Below are 17999 nucleotides of genomic sequence, written 5' to 3'. Positions count from 1 at the left end.
CATTGTTGCCCATCCCCTGATTTACACTGAGTGTATAAAACATTAGGAACACCGTCCTAATATTGAGTTTGAACCCCCCTTTTGCCCTCGGAACAGTCTCAATTCGTCGGGGCATAGACTCTACAAGGTATCGAATGCGTTCCACAGGGATACTGGTTCAGGTTGACTCCAATGCTTCCCACAGCTGTGTGAAGTCGGCTGGAGGTCCTTTGGGCGGTGGACCGTTCTTGTTACACACAGGAAACTTGAGCGTTAAAAAACAAACTGCAGTTCTTGACACAAACCGGTTTCGCCTACCACCATACCCTGTTCAAAGGCACTTAAATCTTACGCCTTGCCCATTCACCCCCTGAATGACGCACGTACACAATGCATGTCTCAACTGTCTCAAGACTGTAAAATCCCTCTTTAACCTGTCCTCCTCCCCTTCATCTACACTGACGGAAGTGAATTTAACAAGTGACATCAGTAAGGGACCATAGCCTTCACCTGGATTCACCTGGTCAGTCGTGGAAAGAGCAGGTGTCCTTAATGTGCTGTACACTCAGTGTATGTACCACGTCGTTCTGCTGAGGACAGTCTTTCATGAATGCGTGACCATGTTTCCTGACTGTGTTTTCTGACTTTGTCTCCCCCTGCAGGCAGGTGCTGGTGGTGCTATCCCAGCTCGAGGGCAACGCAGGCTTTTCCATCACCCACCGGCTGGCCCACCGTAAGGCCGCCCAGGCCTCCCTAGGGGACTGGACCCCCACCAAGGCCACGCACAGCCCCCAGCTCACCCCCGACATCGACGGCCTGCACCGGCCACGGCCCCTATGACCACGGCCCCCCTTCACGCACACACACACACACACAAGCTGGTGATCCTCACGTTGGCACACACGTACGTGAACACCTTCGTGCGGGAAAGCGGGGGCTGTGTGACGCTGGAATAAACACATGTGGATAGAGGGAGGGCGTGGATTGTGGAGACATCCGTGGGAAGGATGACTGGACGGGGTACTGGCGGTTTTCTTCCTCTTCCTCCTCAATCCATAAATGATGGGGACTCGACCCTGCCAAACCACCTGGATCCAATTGGGAATGAGGCGAGGAGAGTGGGTGGATGTGCCATTTCGGATGAGATGGGAGATGAGGGAGCCTTCCCAGGTGACGTCAGTGTTTCTAGAGGGGTCCTAGAGCGCCCGTTCTTTCTCTAACCCCCAACAGATGTCAACGAACGCCCAGGAACACTTGACTGTTGACCCCACATCCCAAAGTCTAAAGGTCATTCAGAGGCCAGGGTGGAGTGCTGTAACTGCTGAGCCACCTGGTGGCTGTTTCCCCACAGAGCCAATCAACCACGCTGACCTGACTCCCTGACCCCACTGTTCTTGGTCTATGGACCATTACCCCACCATACTCGAGGTAGAAGTTGCATTGAGCTGTTCTAGGATCAGCTTCACCTCCTCAAAGCCTCACTCCCAATAGTCGCTGCTGTGTGAGGTTTAGTTTGGGATGGGGATGGAGAAGGGAGGGTTAGTTGCTATCTCCCCCAAGCCCCCTGTCCTGCCTCCTGTACCCTGCACCTTTGGAGCTGTCAACGATCAACAGGATTGGGGGGCGGGGGGTTACAATTCTTCCCCCGTCTCTACACCATGGTACGACGTGAGCCAAACCCGACTAGCGATTTAACCACAGTCATTTACATATTTTTAAAGATGTTTTATTGTCTTTGGTCTGTATTTTGTACGGTGCTTTAATAGTTTTAACGAGCCATCTAGGTTACCATCTCTCCATCCGTCTCCTCTGTCTTTCTGTCGGTCAACTGTCCAAGCCCTCCTCTGTTTCTCCTGCTGTTGAAATGCTGTGTTATTATTTCTCCCAACGCAAGTCAAAGCCTGTCCACCTCAAATATAAGCTGGACTCTTGACTCTGTTTCCAAGAAAATGTCAAATCAATGTGTATCATCATATGTGTCCCGTACGGAACATATAGCAGAGCTGGAATCTTCACGGTGTTTGCACCTCTCTGTTTTGACTCGACTTGCTGTCGTTCGTTATCCATGAGGTCCAGATCGGTGTCGTCAGCAGTCATTTTTTTCTTTAATTTTTTAACATTTTTTAAAAAACACAGTCGTCTCTATTGCTGTTTCAGCATATCTGGTGAATATTATCTGGGTGTCGAGAAAGAGGAAATGTAACCTCTTGCCCTCTATTTTCTCTCTCTGTCTGTCTTACTTTCTCCCTCAGTTCAGTGATCAATGTCGAAAGGAAGAGATCTTTTTTTCTTTTTTCTGCTCTGTCTCCCGGAGGTTGATTGACTTTGCACATTGTCAAGCCTGTCTGCTCACATTTGGTACGTCAATTCTCGCTCCAGCATCCTGTTGGGGAAAATACAACAGTGGAGGTCAATGGATCGTTGTCGCATTGTGTGCCATATTTCCCAGGATGCACAGGGAGCAGTGAGGGATGTGAGTGATGTCACAACTGTTGTTCATGTTTTACGCCAGAGCCATCAGACTTCTAGCCTGGTTGACAATGCAGTGAGTGTTCAGTCTGATTTAACCAGACTTCACCAAGACATCAAAAAATCCCCCATTTTAAGCTGAAACAATTCACTCGTTCCATCTACAGTCAAAGGAGAAAATCCTTAAAACACGATACCGTCTTAGATGGCCGAGGTTTGGGAGATTTCTTGGGAGTTAAGTAGAAGAACTTAAGATGTAACTTAAGTCTAAGTTAAGGAAGAAATCTTTTATTTTCTGTAATAAAATGATTTGGGAAAACTTGGGATGAAAGGAAGTTTGGAGGTGCAATCGAAAGATGATTTGTTTAGGCTGTTTTGGATGTAATGATTTGCATAAATGCAATTCACCTTCCTTTGCATGTTTTCGAATGTACTGTAATGGAAAATAATGGATAATGGAAAAAAGACCTGGAGCTGACGACGATGTCACACATATGAGCGTTTTGACACCACTCGTGACAAGTAAATAGCCTGACAACGTCATGATACGTGTCGTCTCGTGCAATACAACCACTTCTAACTTGTTGGATAGCCAACTAGTAGCATGTGTTTCGTGACGGTCTCATCGAGTACTGTATGTATTATGACCATAATGCAGCTCAAGTTGTCCACTGTTATAGTGAATGTTTAACATGTACCGGAACACTTTCAGGAGAATGACCATTTGCTCTCTGCAATTGCAGCCAAGTAGCTGTCCATTCTGTATGTTAATTCATTTATTATTGTAAAAAAAAAAAAAAAAAAGATTTCATCAAAGCACAAGAAAACCTGCTCTTATCGCAAATGTAAAATGTGTGCGAGAAAGGTTTGGATACATACAGTACGTATGCTGTGGATGTGATGTGTACTGCCTGAGTTGAACCATCCATTGATTGATAGGTGACAGAAAAAAAAGGAATGTTTATATGTTTTAGCCCAGTGGGACTGTCTTTACTCGGAAACTGAAACCTGCACTGAAAAATACCTGAAATCAAAGTCACCTCAAATGTCAGCGTCATGAGGCTCTGTGACTTCACTTTACATGTTGTGTGCATTTACATGTAGCTTTTTTGTTTGTTTTTGATGATATATCTGTTTTTATTCATGTTGTCATTTCGCTCTCTCTCTCTCTTCATGTCGTTCCTGTGGATAATTCTATTCGTCTCGTGTTGAGATGTGGTGGTGACTCTTCCTGGCAGTAGGGGTTGGCCCGTGGTGTTCACTGGAGGCTGTGGCCGTTCACAGTCCATAGCCAACAGCCTCTAACTATCTGGTTCTGTCTTTGTAAACTGTGCAGACTCCAGTGCTATAATCCACCTCAACCGACACAGTGAACCAACTGTTTTACCTTGTACAAAAATCTAATCAAATCCAACATAATGCTGTAACAGAAAATTGATCTCTTATTTGGGCAGGAATGTGATATATATATAGAGTATTTTATTGATTTTTGGGGGGGGTGTATATGTATAAAAACCTATGTATGTTTAATTTTCAATCTCAGGTTCCAATGGACCAAATAAAGTTTTTTTTAAATAACACATTACAACTCTTCGTTTCTTAATATGTCCTCCACTTATGTATCTGCTTTCTCTTCTAACTCCTCTACTGTTCAATCTGTCTGCATGCGTTGTCATCTGGCTACAGTAGGTTTAAGGCATATGGACAGTTCTTGACAACCTGCTGTCAATTAGTATTCTCCGTTTTCATTGGCTGCAGCTGGAAGAAATGTAAACTCTGCTCTTGAGTGTCAGTTTCCCTACTTGTGTTCCCTGGTGCTCTGTCCTTACCGCCTCTGTCCAGCAGAGAGCAAGTCTGCATGTGAGGCTGATGCAGGGTAGAGGAACGTGCCTTGATAATCAAGAAGCATATGTCAGACTCCCTGTGAAATCCCCCAGAACCCCTTCCTGAACCAACTAACCCCTCAACAACCCCCCTGCCATCTACCCATTTCAGCCTGTATTTCACTTAACCTTCTTTTGGTTTTTTAAAGCAACTTTGAGATTCTACTTGTAATGGAAAAGCGCTATATAAAATAAATATATTATTATTATTAACCCTCGTCACTGTTTATCACTTAACCTCTACCCCTCTCTCCTCCATCCCCTCATCCCCTCCCTTTGTCCCCCCACCTCCCGAATCTGCCCCTCAACCTCGTGTGCCAGGAATCGTCCAGAGCTCAGGCATCAGCACTTTGCCTTGGCCCCCAGCTCAGAGAGGAATAGGTTTTCACTGCATTGCACAACCACTACCCAACCTGGGGAGTTGTCAATCACCCTCACCATCCCTCACCAGGCAGTCTGGAGTGAGGAAGGGACTAGAAAGAGAGACCCAGTGAAGAACCAAGAATCTGGAAAAGTCTAGACCACATTCCCTTGAACCGGGCCTGACAAGGTATTGTGAAGTTATTTTGGTTTACCTGTGTGAGTCAATAGAAAAACGAGTTTACATGTTTACCGGTGTTGCTGAAATTTGTCTGTGTAGTGGTTCGGTATAGTGATGTAGTGATTTATAATGATTTAGAATATACAAGCTGTCTGTAGTGAATGTTGACTGTATGGTGCACTGAGTGATTGACTTCTTGGTCAGAAACATAGAGAATTTAAACTTTTCCACTGATGGGAAATCTATTAGTTCTATGCTTTGCCCTCCTTGTGCCATTTAGATATGAAACATACTGATATACTGCAGTTCTTTCAATTTGGACCCTTGAATAAAACTTTTTTTTTTCTGTCTGGAAAATGTATGAAAAGAATATTATAAAATGCATTTTTATGCCTTGCACATACAATATGCAATATTTCTGTGACAAAGAGAAATGTCCACTTTCACACTTTTCTTGGAAACTTTCCGTACAGTTCCAGTATGGAACTTCTGTACCTCTTTACAATTTTAAAGTTCCACAAACCTACACAGTATAGTCAGTGTGTATATGTGTATGCCAGAAAATGTTAGGAATTTGTCTGCAAAGGTCATTTTATCTTTGGAGCATTTCTGTAGTGCTTTTGGAGACAGCCTTTTCAAGGATAAGAGTTTCAAGACATCCAGTGTCTCTGGGTTTTTAGCCTCTCCCTGTTCACCAAGCTCCTACGAGCCTCATATCACACTCTCTTCGAAGAGAGAAATGTATGTTTACAATGTACACTACCGTTCAAAAGTTTGGGGTCACTTGTTTTTGAAACAAAATTATTATTTTTTTGTCCATTAAAATAACATCAAATTGATCAGAAATACCTTGTATACATTGTTAATGTTGTAAATGAATATTGTAGCTGGAAACAGCGTATTTCTTATGGAATATCTACATACGGAGGCGTCTCGACCCATTTCAGTTTGCCTATCAGCCTAGCAGAGGAGTTGATGATGCCATTCTTACCCTCCTTAACATGGTCTATAGACATCTAGGGGTGCCAAATCCCATGTTAGGGTTCTGTTTTTCTTCTACCTTTAACACAATCCAGCCCTACATTCTGGCACAGAGACTCATTCGGGACTTCTCCTTAGATGGGGGGCTGGTTTTGTGGCTGCTGGACTTCCTGAGCCGACGCTCACAGCGAGTCAAAATAGGTCCCCACGTGTCAGACATACGCAATACCAACACAGGCTCTCCTCAGGGATGTGTTTTGTCCCCACTCCTGTACATCTTGTACACTAATAGTTATACTAGTTCCCATCCTGACAGACACCTCGTTAAGTTCGCGGATGACACTGCCTTGATCAGCCTGTTACATAATGATGAGGAACATCATAGCCCGGTCCTAGATGACTTTGTAGAGTGGTGTGAGGAATCACACTTGGTCCTCAATACCAACACGACCAAAGAGGTGTGCATAGACTTCAGGAAGCGTACAACACCTACCTCTGCAACATCTATCAGAGGACAGATCATAGAGATTGTAGAGGAATATAAATATCTGTGTGTCCTCTTGGACAATAAGCTTCAGTGGAGTAAATGTACAGACTTGATCTACAAAAAGAGCCAACAGAGACTGTTCTTTCGCTAAAAGCTGGGATCTTTTCATGTAGACTGTACTATACTGACTCTGTTTGTACAAATCTTTCATTGAGAGTCATTTAAACGTTTTGTATTGTTTGTTGGTTTGGCAATGCCACTGTCAGCCAGAGAAATATGCTGAGAAGGATTATCACCACAGCAAGCAAGGTACATGGAGTCAAACAAACAGGCCTGGATGAGATCTTTAAGGTCAGGGCCCTCCGCAAGGCTCACAAAATCATTTTAGACCCAAGCCACCCCGTTTCTGGACTTTGAACTACTCCCCTCTGGGCGCAGGTATAGGGCAACCATCAGCAGGAAACACAGAACTAGACAATCATTTGTGCCAGGTGTGATATATCCCTCCTAAATAGCTCGGGCTAATGTTCCTATCGACTCAGGAAGGCCAGCAGGCTAGTCATTTAAAAAAAATAATAATAATAATTCAGTTTTATTGGTATGTAACTGTCATGAAAGTTGTATTGTCGATTTTGTTTTGTATTTAAACGGCACTTTAAATGTGTACATGTCACTGCAACAAAATTTCCCCATAGGGACAATAAAGTCAGTAAGTAAGTAAGAGACCCATTATCAGCAACCATCACTCCTGTGTTCCAATGGCACATTGTGTTAGCTGATCCAAGGTTATCATTTTAAAAGGATAATTGATCATTAGAAAACCCTTTTGCAATTATGTTAGCACAGCTGAAAACTGTTGTGTTGATTAAAGAAGCAATCAAACTGGCCTTCTTTAGACTAGTTGAGTATCTGGAGCATCAGCATTTGTGGGTTCGATTACAGGCTTAAAATCGCCAGAAACAAGTAACTTTCTTCTGAAACTCGTCAGTCTATTCTTGAAGGATATTCCATGTGAGAAATTGCCAAGAAACTGAAGATCTGGTACAACGCTGTGTACTACTCCCTTCACAGAGCAACGTATACTGGCTCTAACCAGAATAGAAAGAGGAGTGGGAGGCCGTGGTGCACAACTGAGCAAAAGGACAAGTACATTAGAGTGTCTAGTTTGAGAAACAGACGCCTCACAAGTCCTGAACTGGCAGCATCATTAAATAGTACCCGCAAAACACCAGTCTCAACGTCAACAGTGAAGAGGAGACTCCGGGATGCTGGCCTTCTAGGCAGAGTTCCTCTGTCCAGTGTCTGTTTTCTTTTGTCCATCTTAATCTTTTATTTTTATTGGCCAGTCTGAGATATGGATTTTTCTTTGCAACTCGGCCTAGGAGGCCAACATCCCGGAGTCGCCTGTTCACTGTTGACGTTGAGACTGGTATTTTTGCAATCCCTATATTTCCCTGTGTAAATCCCTGTCTATATTTAGTATATAGGTTGTTGTACAACCTGTTAATTTACAGTCATGTAAACCCTCGCAGGTGGAGGCTACAGACTGTCAATAGACCCTGTGTGTTGATACTGACAATACACACGCAGTGGGACGATACACACGTAGGTGGCCATGAGGGGATTGATTCGCTGTAGCAGTCAGGATTTGGCGTGGAGGGCAACAGGCTGGTCGCCTCATTTCTGACGTAGCTCCTGATCTTCACAAATGGAGCTCTATTTCTCCAGGGTTTCCGTTAGCAGGGTTTTACCATCCTGTTAGGGAGACTCTGACATCAGGGCATCAGGCCAGAATAAGATAAGGGAGACCCTGTTACCCCTTTTCAGCTTACATTCGTGTGTCAGTGACTTTAGTGTATTGCCGGCAACAGTGGAGGAAGATTGGTATGGGGAAGGGGCCGGAAGGTGTCTATTTTATGTAACCTTTATTTAACTAGGCATGTCAGTTAAGAACAAATTATTATTTACAATGACGGCCTAACCCGGACGACGCTGGGCCAATTGTGCGCTGCCCTATGGGACTCCCAATCATGGCTGTATGTGATACAGCCTGGATTTGAACCAGGGACTGTAGTGATGCCTCTTGCACTGAGATGCAGTGCCTTAGACCGCTGCGCCACTCTGGTACCACATTATGAATCATAATACCCATAAAACATAGCGGTCAAATAAGGAAATGCTTCCAACTGTTTGTTCACCATTCATTTCTCCCCATAGGGGATTTTAGAAACACTTAAAATAAGGGATGTGTTTCATGTAGGTTTACCCTTGTGTGACTTTTCGATAACCCTATAAATCTCTGTAGGACAAGGTGACACCAATATATTTGCCTGTATTTAGACCCCAAAAATGCTAATGTGGCTATCATAAAGAACTACAAACGCCATGATGAGACTGCCGAGGCAAAGGTAAGAATCTCAGGATTAACTATCTAATGTTAGTTACATTTAGTAATGAATAAATTGGCAAATTGTCTTTTAAATTGACAGTTCAGAGAGTACAATAATATGTTTCCCCTCAAAGAAAAGGGACTTATTTAAATATGAGATGAGGGCAAGCAGTTCAACACAGGTAGGTCACATTCACCATTTTGGGCAGTATATTATGGTCTATTATGATGTCACATCCACTTAAGTGTTTGAGATTCTAGAAGTCTCATTATATGTGAACCAAGTATGATGTCACAACTGATCAATAAATTCTAAATGTTCTGTTTGAACATTCTGCCGCCTGATTGCTGAAAATAGAACACTAGTGTCCAAGGCAAGCTAGCAGATTCATCCTGAGATATAGTTAACACAGTAGATCACCATAAAATATAGAAAGTGCTACTAGACAAAAACTTAGTTGCAGAACCAGGTTAGAAGAAGGACACTGTCAATCTCCTTGATGATGAGGAGATTATTGCAGCCACTACAGGAAGATAATGCTTTAACAGGGAAGCTTGGAGCTGCCAGTAGCAACTCCATTCAGCCTGCCCTGCCATCTCAACCCAAGGCCACTGAGAAGCTTCCAGCGCTCAAACAAAACAGTTTTAACACCTCCAGAATCCCAGTACTGGAGTTGACTGAAGAAAGGAAGGGTGCTCTGCAGCAACTTGCCAGTTTGAAGGCTGTGGAAAAGAAACCACATCCTCCCTCCAGAATCCCAGTACTGCAGAAAAAGAGGTCCATCTGCAATGGGAAGAGTCAAGGACTGCATGTAGCTCCAACATCTCAGCAGTCAGGGAAGGCTACTGTTCCTCCCATCCGGAAGCCACTGCAACCCATCCGGACCAAGAGGGATCAAACCTGCGTGGTGAAAGACATCTACCTCCACAGCGCCAAGCCATTGAAGGCAGTCCATGGAGCCAATATGGTCGCCAAGATGCCACTGCCTCCCATTAGAGCCAGAGTCACTGTGTCAAACAATGATGCCAAGAAGCCATTCCAGCCACAAAGACCAGAGGGCAGCCCTCGTCCTGCTGCTTCGATGTACAGAAGGCAGGTTGTGAAGAAACATGTTCAGTTCAAGACTCAGGCCCTAACTGTACAGGATCTACCACCATGCCCCGATGAGATGGTATGGGACGTCTTTAACTCAGAGGCTGAGCAGGTGATGGCATATATGAAGGCCAAGCTGATCAGTGTCACCCAAGAACTGAAACTGATGAAGAGTGGGGCCAAGATGGATGCTCAGGCTTTGGAGGAGAAAAAGGCAAAAGAACGGTTGAGAAAAAAGGTGGAGAAGTTCATCCAGGAGATCTGCCTGATGAAGGTGGATTCTGACCTATGGGAGATGATAAGAGATAATGAAGAAGAGGAAGAAAGGAGTAAAGAGGTGAGGAGAAATGGAGAAGAAAGCAGTGTGGCAAGTGAGCCAAAGCAGACAGCCAAGAGATACGCTGTGAGCAAGCCAAAGGAGGTCAAGAAGGGTTTGAACATGGAAAAGAAAAAGGAGGACAGACAGGTAAAGTAACCTGACATTCCAAAGCCATGCTAACTGCTGATCTAGTGTAGTGTTGGTGATCAGGTGCGTTTGTATCAGAGGAGGCTGATGGGAGGAGTAATAGGATGATAGGCTCGTTGTAATGGCTGGAATTAAATGAATTGATCAGAATCAAACGTGGTTTCCATATGATGGATTTGTGTGATACCGGTCCCTTCATTCCATTACAGCCATTTCATTGAGCCCATCCTCCTATAGCTCCTCCCACCAGCCTCATCTGTTTTGTACATATTGTATATCTTACCCATTATTTGGCCCATCTGATAACATTCATTCAGGTGGTGCTGAAACGTCGATTTGGGATGAGTGCAGCCAACTCCAAGCTGAAGCAGTGTGAGCACTGTGGCCGGTGCTTTGATCCTAGTCGCCTGGAGAAACACAGCGAGATCTGTGCCAAGCTCTCCTCCAATTGCTCTAGACGGGGGGTTTATGACTCTACCAAGCACCGGCTCAAAGGCACTGTACTGGCTGGCTACGTGAAGCGATCCGTGGTGTGATGCACCAAGGGACCTGCGAGTCTGTCTCTCTTTTGTATTTTGTATTGAACAGACAGACATACAGTGACTGCTAAACCACCTGCTGCCCAAATTAGGACTTCTACCTTGGAATCTGTGAGGGTTCCAATAAGAGGCAGTACTACTAGGAGGCAGTATTTTATCCAGAAAAGTCTAAACCAACAGTGTTCAGCAGTTCCTCTAATCTACAGAAACACCCGTTTAAAACACCACAATAAAATATAATCCGAATACTCATCTAATGTCTGGCTTTCATTTCGAGGAATGTTTCTTAACTTAATTAAACTATACATTTTCAATGTTTTACCCATCATAGGATGTCAATTTTGTTTGTTGGCGATGTAATAACACAAGTAGAATCATGCAAATCAAACCCAATTTTATTGGTCACATATTTAGCAGATGTTGTGGGTGTAGCGATATGTTTAAGTAAAAAACTGTGTGAAATAATACATGTGCACTTCTAAGTCAAACTTAATTCCTTTAATCATTCTGAATTGAGTGAGATTAGTCGACATAAAGTAAGGTTATGACTTCCTAGTGGATGTGTTATACATTTTGATCTGTGACTGAATATATTTTATTTTTTTAGAAAGTGGGATATCCTAGTGGTCTGTCCTTCTGACCTCCCCGCTATCCCACTACCCCACCCCACCCTCCCCAATTGTTTGTCTGTCTGAGATCGCATTACTATCTCTGCTCCTTGTCATTGTCAATCTGGGCTCTTGGGGCATAACAGTGTCCCATTATTTACCCCAAGAGTGTCTGGGTTATGCCTGTCAATCAAGTATAAAGTGACTTCCTGAACCTCTGTGGCTTGGGCCACATGCTAGGAATATTTACTGCTGTAGACAATTGTCTGGCAAATAGAATTGTCCTTGTAAGTCACCATGGTGTGCCAGTTCTAAAACATACCATAGACGAGCTATCTATAGGACATATTTTGGTTGACCAAGTGTCTTGACGAAGCCGCAGAGTTGCAGTTGATTGATCATCAGCTCTGTCTGTCTGTCTGTCTGTCTGTCTGTCTGTCTGTCTGTCTGTCTGTCTGTCTGTCTGTCTGTCTGTCTGTCTGTCTGTCTGTCTGTCTGTCTGTCTGTCTGTCTGTCTGTCTGTCTGTCTGTCTGTCTGTCTGTCTGTCTGTCTGTCTGTCTGTCTGTCTGTCTGTCTGTCTGTCTGTCTGTCTCTGTGTCTCTGTGTCTCTGTGTCTGTCTGTGTCTCTGTCTGTCTCTCTGTCTGTCTGTCTGTCTGTCTGTCTGTCTGTCTGTCTGTCTGTCTGTGTGTCTGTGTGTCTGTCTGTGTGTCTCTGTGTCTGTGTGTCTGTGTGTCTCTGTGTCTCTGTGTCTCTGTGTCTCTGTGTCTCTGTGTCTGTCTGTCTCCCCTTGTAACAACATTCAGACACATCAAAATGTCTGGACAAATCCCAGCTCTCCCAGAATCCTTTGCTCCAGGAATAGACGGCGTGTTCTCAGACCGCATTGGCTTCTACTCTCTGGACTCCAACGTCCCTGGCCTGTCCAAGGTCATTCTCAACAAACTCAACATGAAGGATTATGGGGAATACAGGTAAATATAGGCTGACATGTAATCTGACAAACTCAATTACCGAGCAAGCACCAAACCAATAGCCCCATTCCACCAACCCCAAACATGTACATGCTGTCACTACATTTTAAAAGCTACTTTGACACTTAAGGCCATCATATCAGCGTAGCCTAGTGGTTAGAGCATTGGACTAGTTACCGAAAGGTTGCAAGTTCAAATCCCCGAGCTGACAAGGTACAAATCTGTCATTCGGTCCCTGAACAGGCAGTTAACCCACTGTTCCTAGGCTGTCACTGAAAATAAGAATTTGTTCTTAACTGACTTGCCTAGTTAAATAAATAATACCAAGCCTGTAATATTTTCTGGTTACACGATTTTAAATCAATAAACAACGTACTATTTGATTATTATTCTTTGTGTGGAAGCAGTTTGTGTGTCTCTCTCACCCCAGGGCAGCTATTGAAGGAAAGCCTAAGGGAGGGGCGTTCCGTAACTACAAGGACATGTTCCAGAAAATGGAGGAGACGTTTAAATTCTGTGCCAGCTGCAACAGGCTTCCAGAGCACCTGTCAGAGGGCCAGACACTCAAGCGTTGTGTGAAGTGAGTCAAAACATTGAGGAGTTGCAGGTCAATGAATGAAATGTGACCACAAAGTAGCGTTAGTAGGGTTATTCACCATAACATAAACCCATTCCATGATGGTTATTACAGTTGATAAATGTTTACTCGTACAGTTTCATTGCTTCATTACTTTCCACACCTTGTTATCCATGCCCCAAAAAATTGAGGCTGTTCTAAGGGCCAAATCAAACAGGTGTAGACCTTACAGTGAAATGCTTACTTACAAGCCCTTAACCAACAATGCAGTTTTAAGAAAAATACCTACAAAAATAAGAAATAAAAGTAACAAATAATTAAAGAGCAGCAGTAAAATAACAATAGCGAGGCTATATACAGGCGGTACCCGTACAGAGTTAATTTGTGGGGGCACCGGTTAGTCGAGGTAATTGAGGTAATATGTACATGTAGGTGGAGTTATTAAAGTGACTATGCATTGATAATAAACGGAGAGTAGCAGCAGTGTAAAAGAGGAGGGGGGGCAGCAATGCAATAGTCTGGGTAGCCATTTGATTAGATGTTCAGGAGTCTTATGGCTTGGGGTTAGAAGCTGTTTAGAAGCTTCTTGGACCTAGACTTGGAGCTCCGGTACCGCTTGCCTTGCTGTAGCAGAGAGAAAAGTCTATGACTAGGGTGGCTGGAATCTTTGACAATTATTAGGGCCTTCCTCTGACACCGCCTGGTATAGAGGATCCCATGCCAAATATTTTCAGTCTCGTGAGGGGGAATAGGTTTTGTCGTGCCCTCTTCACTGCTGTCTTGGCCATGTTAGTTTGTTGGTGATGTGGAAACCAAGGAACTTGAAACTCTCAACCTGCTCCACCACAGCCCCGTCGATGAGAATGGGGGGGGGGGGGGGCGTGCTCGGTCCTCCTTTTCCTGTAGTCAACAATCATCTCCTTTGTCTCGATCACGTTGAGGGAGAGGTTGTTGTCCTGGCACCACACAAAAGGAGGTGCAACTTAATATTAGGAAGGTGTTCCAAATGTTTTGTACACTCAGTGTATACAGAACGTTTCTAACTATTTGCTTATCGAAAAAAATAGAGAAGGTAACTTTCACATTTGCCTGCCAACCCCTCGATGCAACATGACATCATTCTATGGTCAGCAATGTCGCAACGCAGACGGGAAGGTATTTTGATCTATTCCCTAATAGCTGTCGTGTGATAAGCAGGTTGACCAGTGCCGTCCACACCACACATTCATGTGCAGCTCATTGAGGATAGTTCGGTGCAGACAGAACGGCAGACTCACTGGGTCCTAGCCAAGGGCAAATTTAGCCAGGCGTTCTGACTCTCTCAGCTCTCGGCGACTCTGTGACTTTGTCCAGTTGGAGAAGAAACCTGCGGTTTCTAATGACATGTCAACGCTGTCATGTTTCCATATAAGAGTCTATTATTGACCGTCGTGGTGAGCAATTTCTAAGCTACAAAAACAAACTTCTCCATGACAGACTTTCGTCATTCAGTTCCATTCCAGCCAGAAAGCGTCATAGCTGTGACTTGTTCAAAGTTAATACACAAGCCGTATAGATCAAACGTGGGTTCAAATAACATTAGATTTCTTTCAAACACTTTGAGCATTTGATTGAGCCTGTCTGATGCGCCAGAGGGACATTTTTGAGGCTCAGGAGGAAAGTACAAGCATTTCCTGGGGACACAAGACAGAGCTGTTGACATTATTGCAATGTTAACGATGGGTGGCAGGGTCTTTGGCATATAGGATTATCACCTATAAACCCTTGGAGAAACTTCTTCACTGGTGGGTTGTGACTTATGACTGGAAAGACCGCTTTTGTCAGAATTTGGTATTTCAAAAATGAATGTCAATAGCTTAAGGTATAGTTCACAGACTAAAGGAAAGTTTTGTAACCTTTGCACTAGACATTAGTTTGATAACACTTCACTACCGTTAATTCAGAGACTCGCTGCCCAGAAAGTGGATAAGCTACTTTGTCCAGTCTGGATCACCTCATCAGCACTGAGAGAATTTGAAAGTGGCTCTGTCAATGGCGACTGATAATTGAATACATGTAAACCCTAAATGTAACCAAGTCTGGGGCTTAAAGTGGTGGATGCTGGGTTAGGGTATTATGATTTCAGAGAGTAGCCAGGCATCCACCCCGCCGACAGCATTATCTCTACCACCTAAACCATGCGGCCAGGCACAAGAACCCTGGTCGTATAATCAGCAGTAAATTTCCAACTAGATTCTGTCCTTAACCCCAGCTATTTAATACCGGCTGCTCTTTAAAACAGGACAGACTCCAACGGTCTTAAATGTGTCAAATGCCTCTGTTGATGGCTAAGGTCAGAGTTTGAACCTGGCCGTGGCATGACTCTACACACCAATGTGATATGGCTGCTATTGATATACCAAGACAAATAGACCACTAATCTCACAAGAAGCAAGCCTGCGATGGGATTCCAAAGATGAACTCTATTTACATGTTCAACATAAATGTCATCCTCCTCTTTGCCCTACTTTCCACTTTTCTCACACACACGCAGGTGTCTGAATGTATACTACTGCACAAAGGAGTGTCAGAAGAAGGACTGGCCGACGCATAAGATGTTCTGTAAGAAGCTGCGTCTAGTGGCAGTTGATCGGCTGGTGGAGTGGCTTATGTTTACAGGTGAGACGTTAGAAAGGTGTGGGAGAGAGGTTATCTTGTAACACATTGCTTGACCATTTCTTTTGTATTTATAATCCCACACACTCAGCTTTTTGGAAGTGCAACCAATGCATATATCAGTTCATTGCAATACAATATTGAAATACAAAAAAATCCTAGTTCACAGTGTCTGCAACTTTTAAATGGTGTACAACAAGGTTCCATATTAGGACCATTTTATTTTTATTTTTTTAAATCATAATTGTTTTGTATGATATTCCACAGTATAACTAGGTTTTCTGTGCTGCTAAACAACGACAAACAGTCATCACGGATCCATTTTTCATACTACTTCTCTTTGCCACCCAATCAGGAGATCTCCCATTCACCACAGAGAAGTGGTCCCTGCCAGCAGCAGAGGTGAAGGGCTGGGACAACTGGCTTGCCATGCAAGGCGACCTAACCCCCCGTCTGGACGCCATCTTGTCTAGCACAAATATGGGAGCGCTTTGGAAAAATGTCTCTAGGCCACGACCAGAAGATGCTGACCTGAGAGAGTCTGTATGGCGAGTTGAGAGCGAGTTCCTGTCTCGGGCCCTTTCTGTTGGCATGGCGATAAGACTCTTTGGCCTAGATCCTTACTTCAAACCACTCACCATCCATCTAGCAGGGGCCAGCCTAAATGAGACGATGGGAGCCCGATTGACAGACTTTGAGGAACTGGACCAAATGTTTCCTGGACACAAGGGTCTGGAGGTGGTGATGGTGGGGCCAGAGGTGGTGGACGGGCCAATCATGAGGCCCCCTCTGACAAATTTTGGCCCCAAGACGAAGACCTTCATCAGTGCCTATAAGGGCCTCTACCACCAGTTCTATGAGGATATGGTGGAGACAGAGAAAGCAGCTAAGCCAGATCTGGTGGTTGGATTTCACCCAGGTAAACATTTCCTTGTTTTAAATTCAGTCCTAATTAAAATAGGGTTAGGGTTGAAAGAATGGTAGTTGGCATAATGAGTTGAATGCCCTCTTCAGAGTTCTGAGAAGTCTGTTTTTGTTTGAAATGTGTTATTGCCAGATTTGCCACTTCAAGGTATTTTAAGGGTCTAATCTCGTCACCCAGAACCAAATCTCGCGTGTGTCCTGGCCATCTGGTAACAGTCTGTCCTGAGAGATTAAGCAGAGTCAAACACAAGTGGTCAGCTGTCTTTGAGAGGGAAATAGTCTGCTTCAGAGCCAGGATGACGGGGGAGGAGGAGAGTTACTCACTAAATTAGAAAGATGTGTTTAGGCCAGACTTTTACTGGGTATCTTGGTGATTCATTGCGACAGCTGGACCGGACCTGGCACCTGATTGCTGGACTCTGGAGTTTACCTAACAGGCAGCCCACAACTTGGGGTGGCAGGTAGCCTAGTGGTTAGAGCGTTGGGCCAGTAACCAAAAGGTTGCTGGATCGAATCCCCGAGCTGACAAGGTAAAAATCTGTCGTTCTGCCCCTGCAGTTAACCCACTGTTCCCTGGTAGGCCATCACTGTAAATAAGAATTTGTTCTTAACTGTCTAAAAGGTTCAATATATATTTTTAAACCGTTAACACCCCTGGCAGTGTCCTTTTTACCATCCAAACCCAGGAAACCCTATCCCATAATCAAGCCCCGTCTCTGTAGATACTAATGAAAGCTGAGATCTACTTAGAGGGTGGAGGTAATAAAGTGTTTTCATTCCGATGCCACATGTCAAGGTTGGTCCAAGTAAAGCTGTTTACAGTGCATTGACAACAGTGACGCATCCAACTTCAAAACATGCACTTATTTTATCTGTAACAGTAACCTGACTCACTGATACAGACTAGTACCTCCTCTGGTTGAAACGGGCTAATCTCTACAACGTTTCAAACAATCCAGAATGGTTACACGCCAAAAATGTTTGACTCTCCAACTGGAAACTCATCAGAGACAGCTGATGGAGGAGTAATTGGTGACATCTTCACAGCAACGATAGAGCCTGAAGCAGAGACGCCATATAAAACCCAAATAAAACACATGCAAGTCCAACTATTTGAAAGCTATCTTACACTGCCTTTTCTCCTCGTTACAATGTTCAACTACCCTCATAGCAGGAGTATAATGAATCCAGATAAGTTATAATTAGGGTATATTTAGAATCTTTGTCCCACATTCAAAATGGCGGCCGGCCCTGTAGCCGGTGGTAATTGCGACCCTTAACAGTCATGATGGTGTGTCTCTCTGTCACCTTATCTCCTCGAGGGATAAACACGGCTTAGTCCGCGTTAAATGTTTTAGCGCCATTTAAATTGTAACCTTGGGTGTACATTTCATAACATGCATTATTCACCCACAAATCCTCTCCTTCTTAGGTG

General features: G+C 44.1%; 2 protein-coding genes across 4 annotated transcripts in view; both read left to right on the top strand.

The window, feature by feature from the left end:
* Positions 1 to 4028, top strand: part of capn15 (calpain 15) — a 71045-nt gene extending 67017 nt beyond the window's left edge. For both annotated transcript variants that reach the window (XM_046369081.1, XM_046369080.1), the window contains exon 12: positions 642 to 4028. In XM_046369081.1, coding sequence (XP_046225037.1) covers positions 642 to 819 — 178 coding nt within the window. In that variant the 3' untranslated portion in view covers positions 820 to 4028. The remainder of the gene's footprint in view (positions 1 to 641) is intronic.
* A 652-nt stretch (positions 4029 to 4680) lies between these two features.
* LOC124047612 (putative protein MSS51 homolog, mitochondrial) overlaps positions 4681 to 17999 on the top strand; it is a 14595-nt gene continuing 1276 nt past the window's right edge. For both annotated transcript variants that reach the window (XM_046367935.1, XM_046367934.1), the window contains exons 1-5: positions 4681 to 4881; positions 12241 to 12408; positions 12839 to 12988; positions 15519 to 15643; positions 15996 to 16559. In XM_046367935.1, the coding sequence (XP_046223891.1) occupies positions 12251 to 12408; positions 12839 to 12988; positions 15519 to 15643; positions 15996 to 16559 (997 nt within the window). In that variant the 5' untranslated portion in view covers positions 4681 to 4881; positions 12241 to 12250. The remainder of the gene's footprint in view (positions 4882 to 12240; positions 12409 to 12838; positions 12989 to 15518; positions 15644 to 15995; positions 16560 to 17999) is intronic.

The sequence above is a fragment of the Oncorhynchus gorbuscha genome, linkage group LG11, assembly GCF_021184085.1.
Source record: "Oncorhynchus gorbuscha isolate QuinsamMale2020 ecotype Even-year linkage group LG11, OgorEven_v1.0, whole genome shotgun sequence".
NCBI lineage: Eukaryota > Metazoa > Chordata > Actinopteri > Salmoniformes > Salmonidae > Oncorhynchus > Oncorhynchus gorbuscha.
Note: the sequence above shows the minus strand (reverse complement) of the source record. Positions and strands in the feature narration are given on the sequence as shown.